Below are 21,777 nucleotides of genomic sequence, written 5' to 3'. Positions count from 1 at the left end.
CCCAGAATCACCCATGACAGTGTTTTTGCATTGGGATCTCAACCCAGAATTCCAGTGGACTGGGGAAAATGCGGGAACTATGGGATAGCTATGGGATAGGTACCCACAGTGCAACACTCTGGAAATCTATGCTAGCCTTGGTACATGGACGCACGCCGCCGAATTAATGTGCTTAGTGTGGCTGTGTGCACTCGACTTTATACAATCTGTTTTACAAAACCGATTTATGTAAAATCGGAATAATCCTGTAGTGTAGACATACCCAAAGAAGCCCACAAAAAATTAACTTCCACTTTTTATGGGAGCAGAAAACAAATTAAAAAGCTCTCCTGGAAAAGAAAGGAATTACACTAGCAATTCTGTTCTTTATTCGCTCTAGTGCAGTATTATTCTGTCCATAAGTATGTATTTCTCATAATGAAGTACAGATAATGCAGAAGATGACAACGTAATAACATGAGATGGGAGAGGGATTCATAATTCAGTTGACCATAACACGTTGCAATGTCAAGGGTGAAATAGTTTGCGTTCCCCATTGACCTAAGTTGGATTTGAATCAGTCCATCACTTTAAAATACAAACTCTAAAAAATTTCAGTCCTGCTTGAAAATATGGCACTTAATCCTTTGAGGACTCAGACAGCTATCAGAGTATAAGACCTGCTTTCAGATACAAGCAATACAAAAAGATACTTGCAGATTAATTTTGGTAAAAAGTTACTCCTAGCAAGTAGGAGAGACTGAGTTATAACTTTATAATTGCACCCATTATTTGTTCTGTTATAGTCAGCACAACTACCAATGCCTGTAGTTAAGGTTGCTCAACATTGTTGATTATAAAACTCTTTTTGGGTTGTTTATAACTTAATCGAAGCTCTACTCATTTAGGCTGAAATGTTCCATATTTGGTATCTGCCAGTGACTGAACTTTTTCGGAAAACTTCAGCAAAAGAAGAGTTCAGCGATTTGGGGGAAAATATGCTTTCCCCATGTTAAAAATTCTTGCAATTATTTGGTTGAAAAGCTCTAGTGCTTCTGTGCTTGGGAGCAGAGACATGGAATATGGCCAGTAGAGAGCCCTGGGGCGAGGGATGTGCCTTTGACATGAAAAGCTGCCAAGAGTTGGCCAGTTTACCATACGGGGAAGTCTCAGTTCATGCTTGCTCTGTAGAGACTTGTTAGAATTTTGCAGCTAACTTCGCAGAGGAATCTGTCCACAATGAGCATCCTCCAGCCCAGAGGTGTGACAGCTGAGCAGGACTTTTCATGCAGTTACTGCTGCAGGCTCTGTGACACCAGGCACCAGAACACAGAATAAAGAGATGTTCTTTTCTGTGCTCTCAGTGGACCTCTTGCTTGCACCCAAGCAGCCGAGAGGAGGGGGAGGAAGTAGCCTGACTGAAATGCAGAGAGAGAGGACTTGTAGCGTAGACTGGGACAAAGAGGCCATTGGCATAGGACAAGGATGAGGAGTTAAGAGTTCTAAAATGAGCTAAAACTCTTCCTAGGAGTCATGAGTGAGCAATTGGGATGGGGAGTCAAGAGGAACTGATGGAAAACTGGAACCAGAGGATATGGGGAGACTGAACTGGGACAAAGGCTGAATGAGCCCAGAAGCAGAAGGGATCAGGCTTGTGAAGGAGTGAGAGTTGGGCGTAAAGGTTTGAAACCAGCAGAGAACACTTGGGACCTGGAACAGAATCAAGGTTCTTGAGTCTCAACATTCCTCTGCTGCTAAGAAACAGCTGTGAAACCCACTGGCAAAATATCTCCCTCTAGTGCCCCATCTCCCTCTAGTGGCTGGCTGTACTATCGCTTTCGGTTATTGTATTAGCTCCTGTGCTGTGAACTGAACTTTCTGATCCTTCCGATGAACCATGTTGGAGTTGATGCTGTTTCCACGTGATGGACTTCTTACTTTTTTTTAGTTTGTTTCTTTAAAAACTTAGGATATTACATGCATGTAAAATATTACATTCAAAGAATGTTGAAGTTGGAAAGGAAACACCCAAAGGCTAGAAAATGCCAGACAGTTGCCTGTGTGTATGCATTATGATATATTCCTTAGCTGCATGATGAAATGATATTTTTCCACAAGTTCCCTGCCTCATTTGCTTCAAAATTTTGGAAGGTGTTTAGTGAACAAGATGGGGGAGAGGGGGTGGCATTGCAAGAAATGTGAAGAGATGTTCTCAACGTTTAGGCAACTGAATGTCACCCAGGAGGACTGGATTTTATCCCTGCCTCTGGCACAGAGATCCTGTGTGATGCTGGGCAAGTCACTTAAATCAAACTTTTTGCAGGTGGCCACTAATCAAGTAGTCATCATTTTCTGCGTGCACAATTTGAGACACCTGGTGTTTGATTTGAAGAGTTGAGCACTCTCAACTGCAACTGAAGTCATTGAGAGCTGTGATCTGAACAAATACAGTACTATAAAATGCTGCTTTCTCTGAAAACTCATCATAGCTTCTAAAACTGAGCACTCAAAATTAGTGGACACTCTCTTGATATTGTGTCTCTGCCTTCATTCCCTATCTGTAAAATGGAAATAATACCACTATACCCTTATGAGGGAAGGTAAAGATAAATCCACTGAGATACTACAGTGATGAGTGCCGTAGAAAAGCCCATGAGGAAACTAGTAATTCTCGATTCAGTGCAGGATTTGGATGATGTGCAGTAAATAAGGCATGGAACCATGTTGAACAATGAGAATAAAATGAAATATTGAATAGCTGCTCATTCAGTGAGCATTGTTCATCCTGTGCAGTGAATGAGAAAGGGGCATATGCAAAGAATAGTATGTGATCATGTAAATTCAAGACTATCATGATAACCACTTGGGGGTGGAGCAAATTAAAATTGCACAGACACCTTAATTCTGGCATTTCTAGACTTGTGAATGCTTGACTCTACAACCTTTAGGGCTTGTCTAGGTGAACAGTTAATGCATGGAAAGCTGGAGTGTCAATCTACCTTGCACTAGCTTGACATGCATTAACTGTTCATGCGAACCAAGCCCACTAAAAGTTCTGTAGTGTACTTTGTTTGATCTACTTCCTTTACAAAGCAAACTAGATTGCAATGCAGTAGGGAACTTTTAGTTCATAGTGGCAGGTTCCACATGGACAGATACTGTGCAGCAAGCTACTGCAACACAGATTTATACCCCAGATTGCGGGACACTAATTGTTGTCTGGACGAGCCCTTAAAGTTCTTTTAATGTAGCTTTTTGGATGTAATATTTTATTAAATGTTTTCCAGAACATCTGTGAAGCTGATGGGATTTTTTGTGTGTGTGCACGCAAAAATATTTCATCTGATCATCATTTTGATTTTTTGCAGTATAAAGTTGGGGATGACTAGGCGGATTGATTTAAATCAGTGATTTAAATCACAATTTTGATCATGATTGAAATCAAGCAGAAATGTTGATTTAAAACATTGCTTTTTATCCTGTTTTGCATTCATACTTCTTTTAATTTCCCCTAAGGAAAGTTGATTCTTATTGATTCAGAGCTATTAAAATATGTTGATTTGCAACCAGATATACTCTTTACACTAAATTTAGTGCTGCTTCTTGCAAAACCTTTTGATTTTTTTCTAGTGTTTAAATACACATTTTGTTAAACTTGGTATCTGACAGAATTGTGATTAAAATGTAACCTTCTTGTGAGTTTAAAACAGTAAGCTTAAATTTTAAATATCAATTCTTGATTGAAACTTTTTACCAAGTATTAGCTTGAAAATCTTTGCAGCAGAGACAGAAACTTCTAAAACAGAGTTTGTAATGTAGTGTCACAACTGCTAAAGCATAATTAAAAAGATCAGGTGATAGTCCTTTTAAATTTGGATTCCTACTTCCTTTGTTTCATAGCTTGTTAGAAGACTAAAAGAAAACTTCCCTTTGCTGATTTTGTCTTTTTTCTAGAAGCACAGTAGTTGGCGTCACTCAATTTTATTTATATGCTTGTCCAGCATCCATGAAGTCGTCAGTACTGCGCACAGGTCTTAGAATGAGCAGAATAAGTATAAGTTTGTGTTAGGTCCTAGCAAAGTGGTGGATTTAAAAAAATAACATACTAAATAATCAATGCATATCTGTTGGCTAAATTCTTCCTTTAAATATCTTCAGAGATGCATGTTAGTGGGACTTGTACGTGTGCATGTTTGAGGACAGACATTGGCCCATTAGACCTAAAATGGTTGATATGCTTTTATTTAAAACAGAGATACAAATGGAATTGCTTATCTCATGAATTTGCCTGAAACCCCAGTGGTTCTGTGAGTATAAGAATGGTATTACTGTAATACCTCTTAACTATATCCTGTTTGACAATACAATACGCAGGGGAGAGATGATTTACATTAAGATCTAGTTTACTTCTCCAGTGCTTCAGAGCAGAAATGTTTCCATGGTGAGGAATGTTAATATTCCCTGTGTAAGGCATTTGAGATAGGTCAAGGTTGCTTTTAGGGCCCCATCTGTCTGTTGTTAATACAAATTACTATCCCTAATTACGGCAACATTTTTGTTGACATGAGACTGAGATACTAATATTGATTTTATGAACTTTGCAGATATTTTCAAAGCCATATTCACGTCTAGGAATTTATCCCTGTTGCTTGCTGCTGAACTAGAAAATTCAGATAGTGGTAAGGCTTCACAAATATGTGAACTTTTCCAGGATATCGAGTAATGTCTTGAGCCGCTTCTGAAAATTCCTGTCTCCACCACCATTACACTGAGTCAAAATGTCAACAATATCTTGTAAACTAGACACTGCAGTCTGTGGTACTGGCTAAGATAGTGTTAAGGGAACACACAGAAACAACTGTTGAAGGATCAGGCTTCCAAAAGCAACAAGACTGAGTCACGTTTGCTTAGCAAAGGAGTAAAATGCAGTAACAACATGAAGTATGCACACCTGCACAATATGTTAAATAAAACATAAAGCAACTCTTGAGCTGATAGGTACAAATATTTTCTTTCTTAACTGCCTCCTATAACAACTCTTTCTTTCAAAACTCTTGATTCAACTTGGAACCAAGGTGATGGGTATATTAGAATAGCTGGAAACAGCATCACTCTGATGCCAATTTTGGTTGCAATGTCAGAGGGAATAAGAGTATTTACCATGATTGAGAGAAAGAAGTTGGCAATTCAAGTTGTGCATTATATAAAGGGATCTGTACCATTTTAAAATTTGCAGTTGTAGTCCATACGATTGGAATTTAACTTCATTACATTTGTGAGCTAGTCTGTAAGCCCCCGACCCACTCCTCATTCAGGCCTCTCATGAATAGCCACATTCAATGTGATGCGCGCGCGCACACACACACACACACTTTTTAAACTATGTTGTGCTGTCCACACCTTTGTCTGAGTAACTGTAATTTTTGTTGTAGTCCATCTCATCCTTCCTCCAACCCCATCCTATTGTTGTTGAGATATTCCATTGTCAGAAATTAAACTCCAATATGGTTTCTGCAGCTTGTTCTATGTGGACTCCTGTGCCCCTACAAAGCCCATTGAAGTCAGTGGGGCTCTGCATGGATGCAGGAAATCTGCCACACATGCAAGGAGTTGCAGGATTGGGTCCAAATGTAGGTAATTCTTCAGCACAGAGATTGTGGGGTCTTTACTGGTGCTGTGAAGTGCCTATCACACTATTGGGTGCTGTGAAATTATCACTAATAATAAGTGCCAGAAAAACTAATTCAACAAAACCAAGCATGACTTTTTATTTAAAAAAAAAAAAAAAAAGTGGTTAACTGCGGTGTTTCACTGCATCTCTTCTGTCCTGAACAACAATTAAAGCATTTGAGCTGTCTTGGGAGTTAGAATGTTAAGGCCATATACAGTATAGAATACATAATTTTTCACAGAAGCACCATAATACTAACACTCAGTGTTGGCATTACCACGTGTGCCACAGTCTGATCTCGGATGACAGCCCCAAAATTTGGTTCAAAGTCTACATCTGGGAATATAAATACTTAAAATAATACCAAATTTGAGACTTTAACCCTTTTTGGCACAGCACCTGAACAAACTCTGCCTCTATAACGTAGCTCAGTGGTTCTCAACTGGGGCACCTAGTTTCTCCTAGCTGGGGGTGGGGCAGCTCCAGGTTTAATTTAAAAAAAAAAGGGGGGGGGGCGAAGATGTGACATGATTCAAAAAAGGTTGAGAACCCCTCGTGTAAGTGATATGAATCCAGGGTTGTGGTAAAAGACTATGCTATTATTTGGTAGGTCTGTGTCATTTCTTGAAGGTGTGGGGGAGGGATGCTCCCTGAGTGCTGTGGTAGTAATATATTATGTCGCTATCACAGTTGAATCTGAGGAGTAAATGAGACTATAAGTTAGTGTTGATTTCTAGTATAACAGTGTTGTTACTGTTATTTTAGTTGTTTTCTGTAGTACATGCTTGATATATCACGACATATATTAAAGTCGCATATTTGTCCTGCGCCGTTTATAGTATTGTATTGTATATATTTAGGACAATGTGATGAAACCATTAGGCTTAGCCAAAGTCAGACTGCTCTCTGATACTCAGTGTTATTTTTAGTTCCTTTGTAGATATATTCTCCGTAAGCAAAATTAAAATGCAAGTTAAGGTTCTTCAACTCCAGTTCCTCATTTTCTTTAATAAGAGTAAAGTATGTCTGATAGTGAAACTGACTTGTATACCATCTAAAGAGTCGTCTTCGAACGCAGATTTTCAAAGTCCTCAATAATGATTGAAAAAGTAATGCTACTTTTATGGTGAGACTGGAACCCTACTTTAGAAGTCTGTGGGATGGCTGTGTGCCTCCAATGAGAGGCCAGCAGTTTCTAGGAACTGTAGGGAACAAAAATAAACCTTTAGTTTTTAAATTCATTTTGAGAAAACAAATACTGTATCAATATGCCAGTACTTTTGGTTCCTTCTGAATGATTCACATCAAAATCTCTGGAAGAAAGTGTGTTTTTAATCTATCTTCACAGTACTCCCCATGCAGTGACGTGTATAAAACCAGTTCTGTGACATATTGCCCTTGAGGAAGAGTCCTGTAGAATATAGTATACACTTCTAGCAAGAACATAATTTTCTAGACAGCTTAAATAAAAATGCAAAGGATATTGTTAACTTCTGTAGGTTTTTAGAGTAATTGCAGAAGCCTAATTGCCCCAGTCATCATAGTCTTTCTTTACTTCCCACCACAGTGCGTACCTCCTGTGAGGCTCCAAAGCGTTTAGGCAGGTGGCTGATGCTGACACTGTCTTACACGTTAGAATTCACTATTGTCTACTCAAGGCCGTCTGTGGTGTAGTCAAGTGCTTGCAACCATCATAAAACATAGTATGTACAGGACATGTCACTTATATGAGGAGTATATAAGCACAATTTTCATGTAAGGAAGTGCAGTATTGTTTTCTAGAAATTGAATTCCAGGTAGATAGCTCACTATGTCTCCAGCTAGACCTTGTTTGTTTGCTGATCATTTCTTAGTCACGCTGAATTCAGTATTTGTGCTCCCAACTACAAATAACTGCTATATGGATTTGTGTTCGTTCTCATTAATTGTCTACAAACTATCAGAAATGTGCCACTGATGATCTTAAAACAGATGCAGAACATATTTTTACCACTCTAAATATTTTTAGATGACCCTGGCCTAGCAATAACTTTTTTGCGGGTTCACATACCAGATTTGTTTAGAATTCTACACCAAAAAACACGATTGCAGTTAGGGACTGCAAATAGAACAACAAAATGTTGTGCGTTCACATGGCAAAATGAATTGCTTTTGTATAGCTAAACACAGCTGGATCTTGGTTGTGTGGAAGTAAATTGTTTTTATAGTGCTTTTCCCTGCGCCTTCTTAAATTGGCTTTCCTTTGTTTGTTTATTCAGAGCCCTACAGTCAGAAACCATAGATGGCTTACTTTCAGCGTTCTTAGGGAAAATGTCCTAGACTAGGGGTCTCTCAACCTGGAAGTCACAACCAGGTGACAGAGGGTCATGACCATCCTGCTCTTCCCATATTGCTAAAAGGATGGGTTGCCCCGGAGTGGGAAGAAGATCACAGTATGTAATAGGTGAGACCCATTGCCCAAGACACACTACAGGGTTGCAAAACCTTAGCTTGCCTTGTGCTTAAACAAGAGCTTCTGTTGTGGTTGTGGTTCAGACACTCTTGTTTGTCCCACCTGAGTACCAAAGTGAATTAAGCTAAACTGGATAAATGCCACTTTAATTCTGAATAACATCATCCACACATGCATCTGACGAAGTGGGTATTCACCCACGAAAGCTTATGCTCCGATATTTCTGTTAGTCTATAAGGTGCCACAGGACTCTTTGTCGCTTTTATCATCCACACTAGGATTTAATGTGGTTTAACTAATCCACTTCAAATTCAACCTTTTTGTTAATTTGGATTAATTCTCCAGGCTGCTTCTGTGTAGACAAACCCTTAGTTCCAGTGTCTTATGATTTTGTCCCATGTCTTAATATGTGTTTGAACAGCACCTAGCACATAATGGGAGCTACCAGGATACAAATAATAATAGTATGTGAGTTTGAGTAGATTGATTGTCATTATTACTCATTCACATCATTTTCTGATGATAATAATTCATTCATCTGTTTGAACCCACCTCAGTCATTTTACAGAATTCCAGTGCAAAGCAACTGTCTGATCTCCAAGAGCAGCATAAAACATGCATACCCAAGACATAAGGGGGGAGGGATAGCTCAGTGGTTTGAGCATTGGCCTGCTCAACTCAGGGATGAGAGTTCAATCCTTGATGGGGCCACTTAGGGTTCTGGGGCAAAAATCAGAACTTGGTCCTGCTAGTGAAGGCAGGGGGCTGGACTCAACCTTTCAAGGTCCCTTCCACTTCTATGAGATAGGTATATTGCCATATATTAGGGGGAGGGATAGCTCAGTGGTTTGAGCATTGGCCTGCTAAACCCCAGGTTGTGAGTTCAGTCCTTGACAGGGCCATTTAGGATCTGGGGCAAAAATCTGTTTGGGGATTGTTCCTGCTTTGAGCAGCAGGTTGGACTAGATGACCTCCTGAGGTCCCTTCCAACCATGATATTCTGTTATACTAATCAATTGGCACAATCTGGTATGATTAATACAGGGCCTTTCCACTTCCAGTGCATGGAAATGGGCTTCATATTGGTATCCTGCTACACTAGCAGCAGAACAAAATCCATATTTATCTTTTGTTACTGTTTCATTTTCAATATATGCATTAAATCTCACTGCATTGCTCTCCAGAGTTCCAGACTCATACTTTTTGAGAGGGGGCTTCCTGGTCACACTTCCACGAGGTTCTGAATAAGCTGTTGTCCAATTTCTCATCTAGTAGGAGTTTTATTGCTGACTCAACAAAAACTGTTGATTCTTTCAGTGATGACAAGGTGGTAGAAGAGCAGCCAGAGGAAGAGGAGGAAGTAACGGACGTGGAGGATGACGATGCTGATGATGATGGCGATGATGATGATGAGATTGAAGAAGAGGCAGAGGAACAGTACGAAGAGGCCACTGAAAGAACTACTAGCATTGCTACCACAACCACCACCACTACCGAATCGGTAGAAGAGGTTGTTAAAGGTAAATTAATGTTTGTTTAGATTGGAGTCTGCGGAATTGATCTTACTGGTGTGTATTTGCCCTTTACTGCTAAAAATGTTCCAAACAGCAAAATATCCTAAGTTGCTACATCATTATGCTTTGTCTTTATATGATTTGCAAGTTTTTTTTCCTTTTATATCTAATCTTAGGATACATGGATAGTGATTGCCACATATTTTATTGAGATTATTTTCACAAACAGCATAGTAAACTACATGAGAAGAAACAGTGGTGTATGCTGGTAAACCAATTATTGTGAAAGAAAAGGGAATGGTGATATCAAGTGGAAAAGGTGTGGTAGAAAGCACTATTACATAGGACATTGCCGTACATTAACATTTTCTGGTTAGCTATTTTATTCAGATTCTTGGATTTTTTACACCCAGCATTTCTCAAGAATAAGCAAGTAATTAAATTTAAAAAATCCTATAGTTAACCTAGTGTATGGGTTAAAGATTACAAATAATTATAAACAAGATTATAATGTATGTTGTCTATGGGGAAAAAACAAACAAATAACATAAATGGGGTAAAATAGATTTTAAAATATGCTCCATTTGTATACTCTATATAGTGTCATTAAAGCAATTTAATTTTTTTTATAAATTTGAATATTAGCCTACCCATAGGCAATTTGACAGTCCAAATCATGGTAGAATTTTTTTTTCTGTTCCTCTTCCCTTGTACAATTTAAAGGAGCTCTTCCTAGATTTCTGTATGCTTTGGAACTCTTCTGTATGGTGCAATATTTATATAATCCAGGTATTAGTTTTCTATATTGCTCATCTCCCTGGTAGCATTGTACTTACCAAATGTCTTTATGATGATCTTCTACCTCCTAAGAAATGATACACAGGTAAAAGCCAGGACAAAACATAAAAGGAGCTAAGTTCCTATGAGTTAAAATGGAAGGAGTTGAAACTTAAAACATTCAGAGACAAAATGACCATGAAATTGTTGTAGTGGAACTAACGTGGACATTTCAATCCTGGTTCCCTTAGTCCTTTCCTGCTGCTATTGGAATTGAGGGACACAGACCCTTGCAACTTAAAAGTGTACGCAAAGCCACACTGACTTTCCTATCCCTTCCCTGTGGTAGCGTTGTTCTGCGCTGTTGGCTGATGTTTGTTGTTTGGTGGTAGGGAGGACAGCACAGGATCAATCTTAGCTATGATTTTCATTCCATGATAAAATATGCATATAATTGAATGAAATTACCCTATATACTCATTCATTAGCCCGTTCATTTATAAGCCGACCCCCCAAGATGTTTAGGTAAAAATAGCAAAAACGGTATGACCCTTTATAAGCCGACCCTATATTTATGGGGTTGGCAAACTTTTTAGCACCTGGCCCATCAGGATAAGCCGTGGGTGGTCGGGACATTTCGTTTACTTGGAACATCTGCAGGCATGGAGCCCCTCAGCTCTCTGTGGCCATGGTTCGCCATTCCCAGCCAATGGGTGCTGCAGGAAGTGGCGCCACTTCCTGCAGCACCCATTGGCTGGGAACGGCAAACTGCGGCCACAGGGAGCTGAGGGGTTGTATGCCTGCAGATGCTCCAGGTAAAGAAAACAACAGTATATTAGATATTCAATTCAATGATTCCATAGAGTTTAACATCATCAAATTTTGGTGTAGACCTGTTTATAAGCTGACCCCTGCTCTTTGATGCGTCATTTTTTACCTAAAAATATTTGGCTTATGAATGAGTATATACGGTAAGTAGCTAATCTGGAAAGGGTATGGTTCCTTTATTAACATTTTCTGTCCTTTATTTTTCTCCCTGTTTCAGGTGAGTGCTACGATCAAATGAACTGATGTTTGAGTAAAATTGATTTGCAAGGGCTTCCTTCTTAGGTAGAAAAAGCTCTTATTTATCCGACTCTCTGTCTCTTGAGTCTTTGATTCAGTCACTGGAGAACCAGTGTGAGACGAAAGTAAAAATCCCAGTTTAAATTTTTAAACTGCTTGACTGTATTTCCATATGTGAGCTCTTATTGCCCAGGGATGAAACACCCTGTCCTCACTGGTAAATGAATATTAAAAAAGATATACTTCACTTTAATGGGATTTGAGATGAGTGGAAATGAGAACAAATTAGGTACAGCATATCTTTTACCGAAGCAGAAATTTCAAAGAGGTTAAGATGTTCAGTCTTCAGGCAACTAGAATGTTTAGTGTGAAAATAAACTACAAAAAAGGTGGAGCAACACACTGAATTTATATAAAAATAGACTGTAACATATAAACTGACATTCAGTGGTGCTGGTTTTAAGAGCCTAAAGAGAATCGTCTTTAGTTTTTGCATGTAAAATTGGTAAAATGCATGCAGTGCCATGAAGGCAAGAGTTTGGCTGCAGACAAGTCTAATGTAATCAGGCTTGATGCCAGATTCCTTGTGCAGCTCTCCTGAGGCACCTCAGCCCATCTGACCTTCAGCATCTTCATCTCTCTTGATACTTGTACCAAATTATTTGCATGTACATAGCTATCCCTGATTATTTCGTTGAGATGACTAAACTTTCATTGTCAAATTTTGCCACAGCTGCTTCTGCAGCTCTGATGACAGAGTTGTCTTCCTGGGACAACATGCTAATAGACTGGTCCACAGACCAGTAACTAGCGGTCTGCAGAGAGCTGGCTTTTCTCATGGTATACATTCATCTCCTTGTTTCCACTGGTAAAATGCATTGAAAGAAGCTAAAAATACATTAGGAAATTAATCAGTTACTGGAGGATGTTGATGGTTGACACAGCGATGTTATTCTGTCACACATGGGAGAAGAATTGATCTTCATGATGGCAAATAGGAAGTGGGAAGGGTCTGTGAGACTTTCTCTATTAAGATGTGGTCCATGCTAAGGAGGATGTTTGAGAACCCTTGTAGATAGGGCTTCTTTGCCATGGGTGGCAGACTAGCTTTAGCCCATTTGGGTTACAAATAAAACTAAGATAACTTTTCCAAAGGGTTAGGGTAATGAAGTTTATACAATGTATTTACTTCTGGGGGAAATCTGCGCCAAAGTAATTCTTTGCCAAAAAATTAAAAACTCTGCACACCGTATTTTAATGTTCTGCATATCTTCTTTGTCAAAATAACACAATATAATAATACCAATTTTAGGGGGGGTTGGTAATTTATTTCAAAATACCTGTCAGTAAGTATGTCTGTAACAATACAGAGCATACTGGAAAGCAGCTTCTGCCCCCTCTCTATACACGGCTGGCTGCTCTGGCTCTGAGCTGACTTCCCTCTCTTCTGGTGCCATAGCAGCCCTGATGGGCAAAAGGTGTAATTGCAGCACCTCCCTGGCAATGTATTATTCTGCAGGGTTAGGGTGTGTGAGATCTACAGGGGATATGAATTCTGCATGTATGTCAGGGTGCAGAATTCCCCCAGGAGTAAATGCTCTCCCTGCTGATTGCACATCCAATTTCTTCTTTATACTTTATGGAGACATAATTGTTTTTAGATCCATGATCATTAAAGAATGTGGGAAGAAGTTCTTCGTGTTTTAGACGAGTTATCTTTCCTATGTCAGATCAGTGGAAGCTTGTTTTCTTCTCAGACCATAAATTAAACTCTCCTAATAACAGGTGATGAAAAGCCCAACCAAGTAAATGGACTGACTCCCATTAACGCCAATGGACATTGGATCAAACCCTAAATAAATAAAGCATGTACAGAAACTGAAGCTAGATCGTGAAAACATTCATGCTGTCTGCTGTAGTTTCAACATGTCATGCTGTTTCTTATTCCTAAGCATGTTTTAACTAGTAGTGACCAAAGTACCCATAGCAAAACAGCTCACAAATATATTTCCAACCATCAGGAGAACAACAATTTTAGTCTTGTCTGGAAAATGCCAGATAGCATGAAAGTTCTCTTGAGCCAATAGCTGACACAATAAAGGTACGTCAGTTACCTAGCCAGCAGTAGACAAGGGAATGATGTGGCCAGCATCATGTCTGCAGACATATGACTGCCCTAACGCAATGGATCAGGTACCCATTTTACATCTGGGTGAACTGGAAGTGGCTTTTCAGGGAGAGATTGAGTAAGAAACAAACCCACAGCTATCAGGATTGTCGTTGGGTGCCTAAACCACTAGCCACTGCACCTTGACAGATGGCAACCTGTTATTTCATGTCCTGTGGCAAATGTGTTTTTTAGCAGATTTTTCTTTATTAAAGAGACTATAGGAAGGATGGTTTTGGTGAATTCCTTTCCATTATCCTAGCACAATACTTAGCGATATGCACATGCCTTTGTCTGACAATGGCATCTATGCTATAGGTTTTCAGATGGATTGAACACCGGAATCAGGAGTCCAGGATTCTGTATATATCTGTGCCACTAACTGGTTATCAATTTGTAACTCTGTCTGAGGGAGCTGTGTACCTTGACTGGTGGGCTTGAGGTCACAGGCTCTAGGGAACCCAGAAGCCAGCCCTTTTCAGTTCTATATTTCCCACCCCCATATGCTGGGAGATGTTATCCCTGAATTTGTATTCTTAAAGCTAAGTGACTGATTTCTGCAGAGTGCAAGAATGCAGGCACCTCACCCAACCTAGATACCAAACAGGAGAAGTCACTTTGAAGACCAGTCATAACTAGCAGATCAGCTCTGGTTCTGCTGACATCACTGCCTTAATACACTATAAACTGTTTCAGAACCAGAAAATGATACTGACATATCGAGGTCCCGGGGAGTTTTTGCTAGGATTGACTGAATCATGGAGAAACTCTGTTCTCCCATGATGTGTAATTGTTTGTGATTCCATTTCTGTTCTCCTTCAGCATGGCTGTTGATAAGCAACATTGTTCCTCTCTATCCTTACATCAAAGAAGAAGCAATTAGATCTTGTTTTGAATTTAATGCTTCCTGTCAACGTATCAGTCAATTAGAGCTTTTTTTAAAGGGAAGCAGCAGGGCCAACACAGCAACCTGTTGAACATTTGGCAACTTGCACACACGCCATTCAGCAGATGTGGAGAATTCAGCAAAGGCTTGACCACCTGGTTTTTGTAGCGTTGCCAGTTAGCAGTGATTTTGCCATCCCTTAATTCAAACAGATTTGTTTAAATATTTAGGAAGGAATTGAAGTGGTGCTGCTTGATGTGGCATTTTGAATGTGTTTGTAACCTGCCGTTGCACATGGGAATCTGAGCCAGCTTTCTAGCAAAAAAGAAGTGACATACGTTAGGTATGGCAGCTGATAGCATTATTTCTCTACTGTATCTTGTTTGCTGTTCCCTTATACATTTCAAAGATTCTTCCAATCCATTCAGTGACAGTTGCTACCTATTACAAGGCAAGTTGTTTAGCTTGTTATAAGGAAATGCCGGTCCTGTCTATTGCAGGCTTTGATATAGTATTGGAGTATTAATGCCTTGTTCAAAATCAGTTCTGCTTTAGCCCACACTGACTTAATTGCTTTTCCTCCTTTTCTTCTGTGAAATGTTATTACCTTGGTTTAAGCATCAGAACGTTTTATGTTTTTCTTCACCTAACTTAGGGTGAACTTGATCGGTCACCTGCTTGGGTGAAAGAATTTGAAAAGAGATAATAGACGCTCATATTGCATTTTAAAAAATACCTAGACATTTGTACAATAGTGTCCAATGTTATAACTATCTTTCTGTCAATTGACAAAAAGCATCTGTGATTTTCCTTACTCTTATGAATGTTAATATGCTCAGTCTAGCTTTGGTTATAGAGAACCAGGTATTAGTACATTTTGATTAGTACAGCTATGAATTTAATTGGATGTTTTGATTTAAAATTCAGTTGTCCCTCCATAAAAGGACATCTTTAAGTTGTCTTACATCAAATGAAATCTTTTTCACTGTTAACCAGGACTGCTGAATCATAAAAGAACATGTTTTTTAATTAAAATTCTGGGCCAAGGACGAACATGTTGAAATACTTTATAGAGCAGTTCTGCTGTTTTACATAAGGGTGAAAATTTCATTATGATCGGTGCTATACTTATTGAATTCTGTCCTCTGCTAATCTGATTCTCCAACAGAAAATATCATTTTAATGTACTGAAACTGTAACGATCTAAAGCTTTGGTTTTATTTACGAATCTGTTTAATATTATCCTACATTATCATCATCTGTGGGGATAAGTCTTTTGGATGAGTGAAATGTATTTCTGTGCTAACCTTCTCAGTCAATGTGTCTGCTATGTTAATAAAAATCATAGTGTTATGGGAAAGCTGCATCTCTTCTAAAACATACATAGAATGTGGAATTTTGTTGATCTAGTCTTACGTTCAAGCTGTCCTTTCTTTGCCACTTGACAGCTTGGTTCTGAATGAAGTTATTCTTCACACAAATAAAATGAAAATATATTTTATTCATTTCTTATACACTGGAATTGAAAGGCTCTGTATTTTAGGCACAGTATACAAATATATTTTATTTATGCCCCAATTATTCCCTGCGAGTGGGCTCCATGTCAACATTAGAGAGAGAGATTCAATCTTACCTTAGAATTGTAATTGCCAGTTATTTAACTCTTTTAAAGAATTATTCTTTGGCATTGCATTTACAACTAATCATTCAGCCTTTTTTTTAATCTCTCTAGAAAGTATCAGTGCTGTTGTGTAGCTAATGCATAGTCTTTATTCCCAGCGCTGGTGCCAGCTCCACAGCTGCCTCCTGCTGAATTCCAAAAACGTCTTAGGTAATTAGTTTTTGTCTTTGAACGTCCAAATTAAAATTTGGCTGCTGGTTTCAGGCATATATTCAGAATGAATAATTTCTTCTTTAAATATTCCCTTGGGAATAATCCACATAATAGAACAGTAGTGTAGATTTTTGACTAAGGAAAGTGTAAGTACAAACAAAATCAACAAAGGAGTAAACTTTATTTAGAACATAGTTCTGTATCTCTGAAGTAGTTACATACTGGAAAGTAATGCTCCTAACGTATATGTTGGTACATCCATGATAGAGGTGTACAAATAGTCCAAATTAAGGGAGTGGCCAAAGTACTGATTGGAATCCTAAATTGTAGTCCCTAATGATGTTGAGCAGACACTATGATGATGATACATTTGCGAGGGCGGTTTGATTCTTTTGCCCATTTTGTTACATTAATCATCTACACTGCAGTTTTATAGTGGAATATAGATTGTAAAATTTATTTTACACCTTATAAAATTACAAAAAATTACAACCCCAGGTCATCAAACACATGCTTAAGTAAATCCCTGCTCACCAGAGGGCTTAAGCATGCATTTAATTTTAAGCCCATGCTAAAGTGCTTTGCTGAATCTGGGTCTGCATGAATACAAGATAAAGGTTGCACAGATAGCCACTGAAAAACAGGCAGTTTAAATATTATGAGTCTATCTGCAATAACTTGTCTTTGTCAAACACTGTGGCATATTTTATTGTGTGCACTTTCCATTTTATGACATAAATAGTATTATGAAGCTGAACATTCAGAGGATAGTCTTGGAGATAAAGCATAGTATTGGGAGTCAAGAGATTTGGGTTTTGTTCCCTTTCTCTGCCAAATACTTTCTGGGTGCAAGTCACCTAACTTCACTATGAAACTGTGACTTGGCTGCATCATAGGGCTATTCTTAGGGTGAATTTTATATATCTCTAAAGAAGAGTGTTGAGATTCTCAGATGGAAGGTGTTGTAGAAAGCCAAAGTGTTGATGTCAAAGGAAAAATATTGGAAAATGCTGGATAGTTACAATAGAGCAAAGTTATGGAACCTTGACTTTACTTTTCCTGATGGTTAATCAGTTTAATTGTGTGGATCTTTGAGATTTCCAAAGGCACTATAAGTGGAGTTAGAAACTTCGCTCCCCTGGAAGCCAGTTGGTTATCTAATTCCCATTTTTATCTTTGAAAATATCCACTGTATTTCTTTAGATTTCATTCCCTAGATTTTTTTAAGAATGAAACAGGCTGCACACACATTTCAGTGTGCTCAGATCCTGTTAAGTCATCTTTAAACCGTTTAAGGTGGAATAGACCCTTAAGGTAACAAAATAAGAACTGGTCAGAAAAGTGAATGTTTTCTTGTGAGAAATTTCATTTGAAATTTTTCAGTTGAAAAATTTTGGTTTTCCCACAGAAAGTGTCAAACCATTTTGAAAAAAGAAAACCAGAAACATTTGTTTCAAATTAACATATTGAAATGAAGCCGAAATGTAAAATTTATTTCAACTTAAAAATGTAACTTAAAATTTCTGTAAAGTGAGCAAAATCATACTTATTTCTTTTGTAATAAAGCTAGCTATTACTATTAACTGTTAAGTGCTAGGTATTATTTTGTGTCAGTTTTTCAGTTTCAGAAAACAAAAATGAAACATTTTAATTCAAAAGGTCAAAACAGAAATTGTCATTTCCCATGGAGAAATTGTAATTTTGAAAGATTTTTCATAGGAAACTATAATATGAACATTTTTTCATATGAAAAACATACAGAGAATTTTATCTTTAAGCATGAAAACTTTTCCCACAAAAGTTGCAACTAACTCTATTAATGACACAGCTTGGTATAAGCAGCTGTAAATCCAAAAGTCCAAATGTTTGAAAAGTGTATACTTCTAAATTTGATCTCTCAAAATGTTTTACTGTCCCTGTTCAGTAGCTGCTTTTCAATCAATAACTGCATTATCTAGTCATTTAAAAAACTGTTATGGAGGTATCCCTCAGTGAGAGAGATATTTACCGAGTATATTAAAAGTTCAGCTGTTTTTTAGTTACTTGTGTGGGAAAAGTGTGGCAATTTTCTCAAATATAAAACATAAATCATCTCCTGCCCATTAGAACTCAAAAATTTGAGCTTTAAACATTTAGCACAATTTTTCTGGAGGGATTAGCAACAGGAAACACTCATTTCTGGGCAACAACACCACACTGGAAATTTTGAGTACCAAAGGTGGATTGTTTGAGAAAGTATGAGCATGTGAAAACAGCAGGTTAGAACATGAACTGTTCAGAAATCTTAGTTATAACAAACACTACACAAAAACTCTTTAATTAGCCTTGCTTTCTTGCATCTAAAGGCAAAGAATTGCTTCAGTTCTTCATCAGTTATCAGAAACAAGATTAAAAGATGAAAGTTAGCATTTTGCCACAGTTTAATGTAATTTTTATACTCATCACAGATGATTTGTTCCCAGTGTGGCCTAACTAGTGAGTCTTCCTTTGTATTTTGGGGGGGAAATTAAATGCAAAGAATATTTATAATTCTAAATGACATCATTGTGCAATATGTCTTCTCTGCTGCTAACTGTGTGTGCACCATCATGCTCAGATGGTGGGATAAATCTTCACTAGCTCTCTGCACCCATTCAAGAGACTTAGGTTCTAAGGCACCACCCTACTGTCTTACAAGGATTATGTGTACCATGAGTTTCAGCAAGGGAGGGAAAGCTACTCTTCTTCCATCCCAGTACAGATGACAAGGACAAGCAGAGGGGAGACCAAGAGGGATATTGACTCTAAATTACAGTCTGCTGCCTTGATCGTGGTCAGTCATAAAGTGACGATCTAGCCCCATGTTTGTATCCTGCATTGTTATTAATCTCTAGGTGTTCCATTCTCCTCTCATCCCCACACAGCAGATCTATGTTCTGATATTCCAGTCTCCTGGCAATGGAACACCATCCATGCAAGGTGTCAAGACCTACGATGTAGATCTGAGAGGGGGATTTTGTTCTATGGTAGCACCAACTTCGCCATGAGGAGGGGAAAGGAAGGCCTGGCTTCTTGCCCTGCATTAAGTTCAAGTAGGGAGTCTGATTTAATTTCATGATTAAGTAGTCACTCTTTAAAGGGCTGTATTTTCCATTTTCATGCAAACCGATTCCACTGAAAGGCTCCTAAAGATTAACTCTTAAACTCAACGGCACTATTTTTTAGTGCCAGTCAAATTAATGCTTAATATGTATAGATATCTGTAGTGCCCCAAGATTTGATTCCTGATTATCATTGCCATTATTTCACTGATGGGTTATCATCACCTTCTTTTTTTCCACATTCTGTAGGTAGCAAAAATATACAGGATACTAACAGTCATTGCTTTTATTGTTCCTGTGTGTGAGACATTTAGGGATTGTCCCCACTCTCCGGGGGATCAACCTGCCTTAGAGAGCAAGGGCAGATCTACACTGTTGGGCTAAGTTGACCCAGGTTATGCAACTCCAGCTCCAGGAATAACATAGCTGGAGTCGACATACCTTAGGTGAACTTACTGCAGTACCTACACCGTGCTGGTTTGATGGGAGAGCAATCGGCAGTTGATTTAGCAGGTCTTCGTTAGACCCGCTAAATCGACCCAATGGATCGATCGCCGCGGTAAGTGGAGACAAGCCCAGAGATTAAAAAGGAAATACTAAAGTGAGTCTATGGAACTTTCACATACTGATTAGAGTGTGTGAAATATAAAATGATAAAATAACTTACCCTTCATAACAAAATTTTGATGTATCAAGGGAATCCTAGAAGGCATTTGCTTCTTTATATGTTGAGATTGACCAACAGTTGCATTTACTGAATTAGTTTTTAAAAGAACAACAAATTGCTGAGACCTGTGTTCTTGAAATTTGGTATTCTTTCAGTAAAACTGTTCTTGATTATACCTGTTTCTTTAATGTCAATCACTCTACCAGTGATTAATTTTTAAAATTAAATTTGTGGGCTTCTTCCATGTATTGAAAACCAGGCAAAGTTACACTGTGTGTTGACTGTAGTTACAGTTACATAAAAATCAAGCAAGAGTAACTGTTATGGAAAATCCTGTGTACTATTAATGATACCTGTGCGGGATTTTAAAAGTAAGACGCTAACTCTCCTGTGCCATAACTTATTTCATTTATTTCTACAAACTAAACCATATAAGTGCCTAATACACTGTTGATGCGTATATATAAAACTTTGTGTTGGATCAATCATAAATGTTTTACAGTAAATAATTATTGATGTAAATGTACACGTGTTGATTACTGATAGTAATTTGATATAAAATGCATGCTGCAGAAAAGAGGTGGGAAGGGTTATATGCTAAACAGAGATGAACCAAACAGCCTATCGGGAAAGAGGCTGTGAAGCAGCCAGTGAGACTCCCCAAATCTGGGCTAATGCCAGTGAGAGCCTCTCAGGGGTGATGAGTGTGTGGAGATTTCCAGTGCTACATACACTAGCAGGTGTTGAGGTGACCAAGGGGGAGACCCCATTTCAGTAGTAAAGAGTCAACCTTCCACAAAATTGAGACTTATGAAGTAATGTCAGAAATAGTTGTAGATAAGTTACCAGTTATCTGCCATTATTTTGAACCCGTGTTTGATGGAAGCATAGAGGAGGAAGTACTGGTGTTTCGTGTTCTACAATTTTTTGCAAATGATATACAGCATGCGGAATGTGAACGTTGTTTTTCCTGTTTGGAACATTATTGGTAAAGGGTTATATATGTACCCAGGTGATGGGCTGAATTCCAATTTAAGGACAGAGTTCCTGCATTCACTTTTTGTTCTTTGATCTTAATTTGTACAACTCAGTTCCCCACAGATTTTCATGCAAATACAGTGACTGGTCTAGCTCCCACTGAAAACTGAGAAACACAAATCATGATGTATGTTCAACGCAGATTTCGTACTGTCATCTGATATGTAAAGTAAGGAGGAAAATCAGCCCGACGCACCATTTAAATCTTACTTTGAGGGCTTTTGTAGATTTAAGTGGTATATAAGCCTTGCGCTGAGCCTGTAAACATGAGGGAGTTTCAACCAAAATGATTGTATATGTGTATGGAAGGAATTTTACTCCCTGTATCATTTATATAGATCCTCTTTACAAGCCAAGAAATCTCAGTGTTTTAGATGTATTTTTTAATAGTTTGATGTGTAGATGTTTCCTGCCATCAAGAGTTTTTCCAAAGACAATTATTCAAACTTCCTCGTGGGCAAAACTCCAATTAAGGGCTTGTCCACACACAAAGGTTGTACTGCTTTAACTGTACCAGTATAGTTATAGTGATAGAGCATCCCTCATGTGGATACTGATAAGAGATGGGGAACCACAAGACAACTTTATCCAGTATAACTTTGTCCACACTATGGGCTATACCAGTATAACTATTTCAGTAAATAATC

At 38.3% G+C, this 21,777-nt stretch overlaps 1 protein-coding gene across 4 annotated transcripts in view; it reads left to right on the top strand.

The window, feature by feature from the left end:
• The window catches only part of APP (amyloid beta precursor protein), a 384,911-nt gene that overhangs the window by 217,366 nt on the left and 145,768 nt on the right, over positions 1–21,777 (top strand). For all 4 annotated transcript variants that reach the window (XM_075073302.1, XM_075073299.1, XM_075073298.1 and 1 more), the window contains exon 6: positions 9,420–9,622. In XM_075073302.1, coding sequence (XP_074929403.1) covers positions 9,420–9,622 — 203 coding nt within the window. The remainder of the gene's footprint in view (positions 1–9,419; positions 9,623–21,777) is intronic.

Source organism: Chelonoidis abingdonii, chromosome 1, assembly GCF_003597395.2.
Source record: "Chelonoidis abingdonii isolate Lonesome George chromosome 1, CheloAbing_2.0, whole genome shotgun sequence".
NCBI lineage: Eukaryota > Metazoa > Chordata > Testudines > Testudinidae > Chelonoidis > Chelonoidis abingdonii.
The sequence above is the reverse complement of the archived record's forward strand: the minus strand, read 5'-3'. Positions and strand labels throughout refer to the sequence as shown.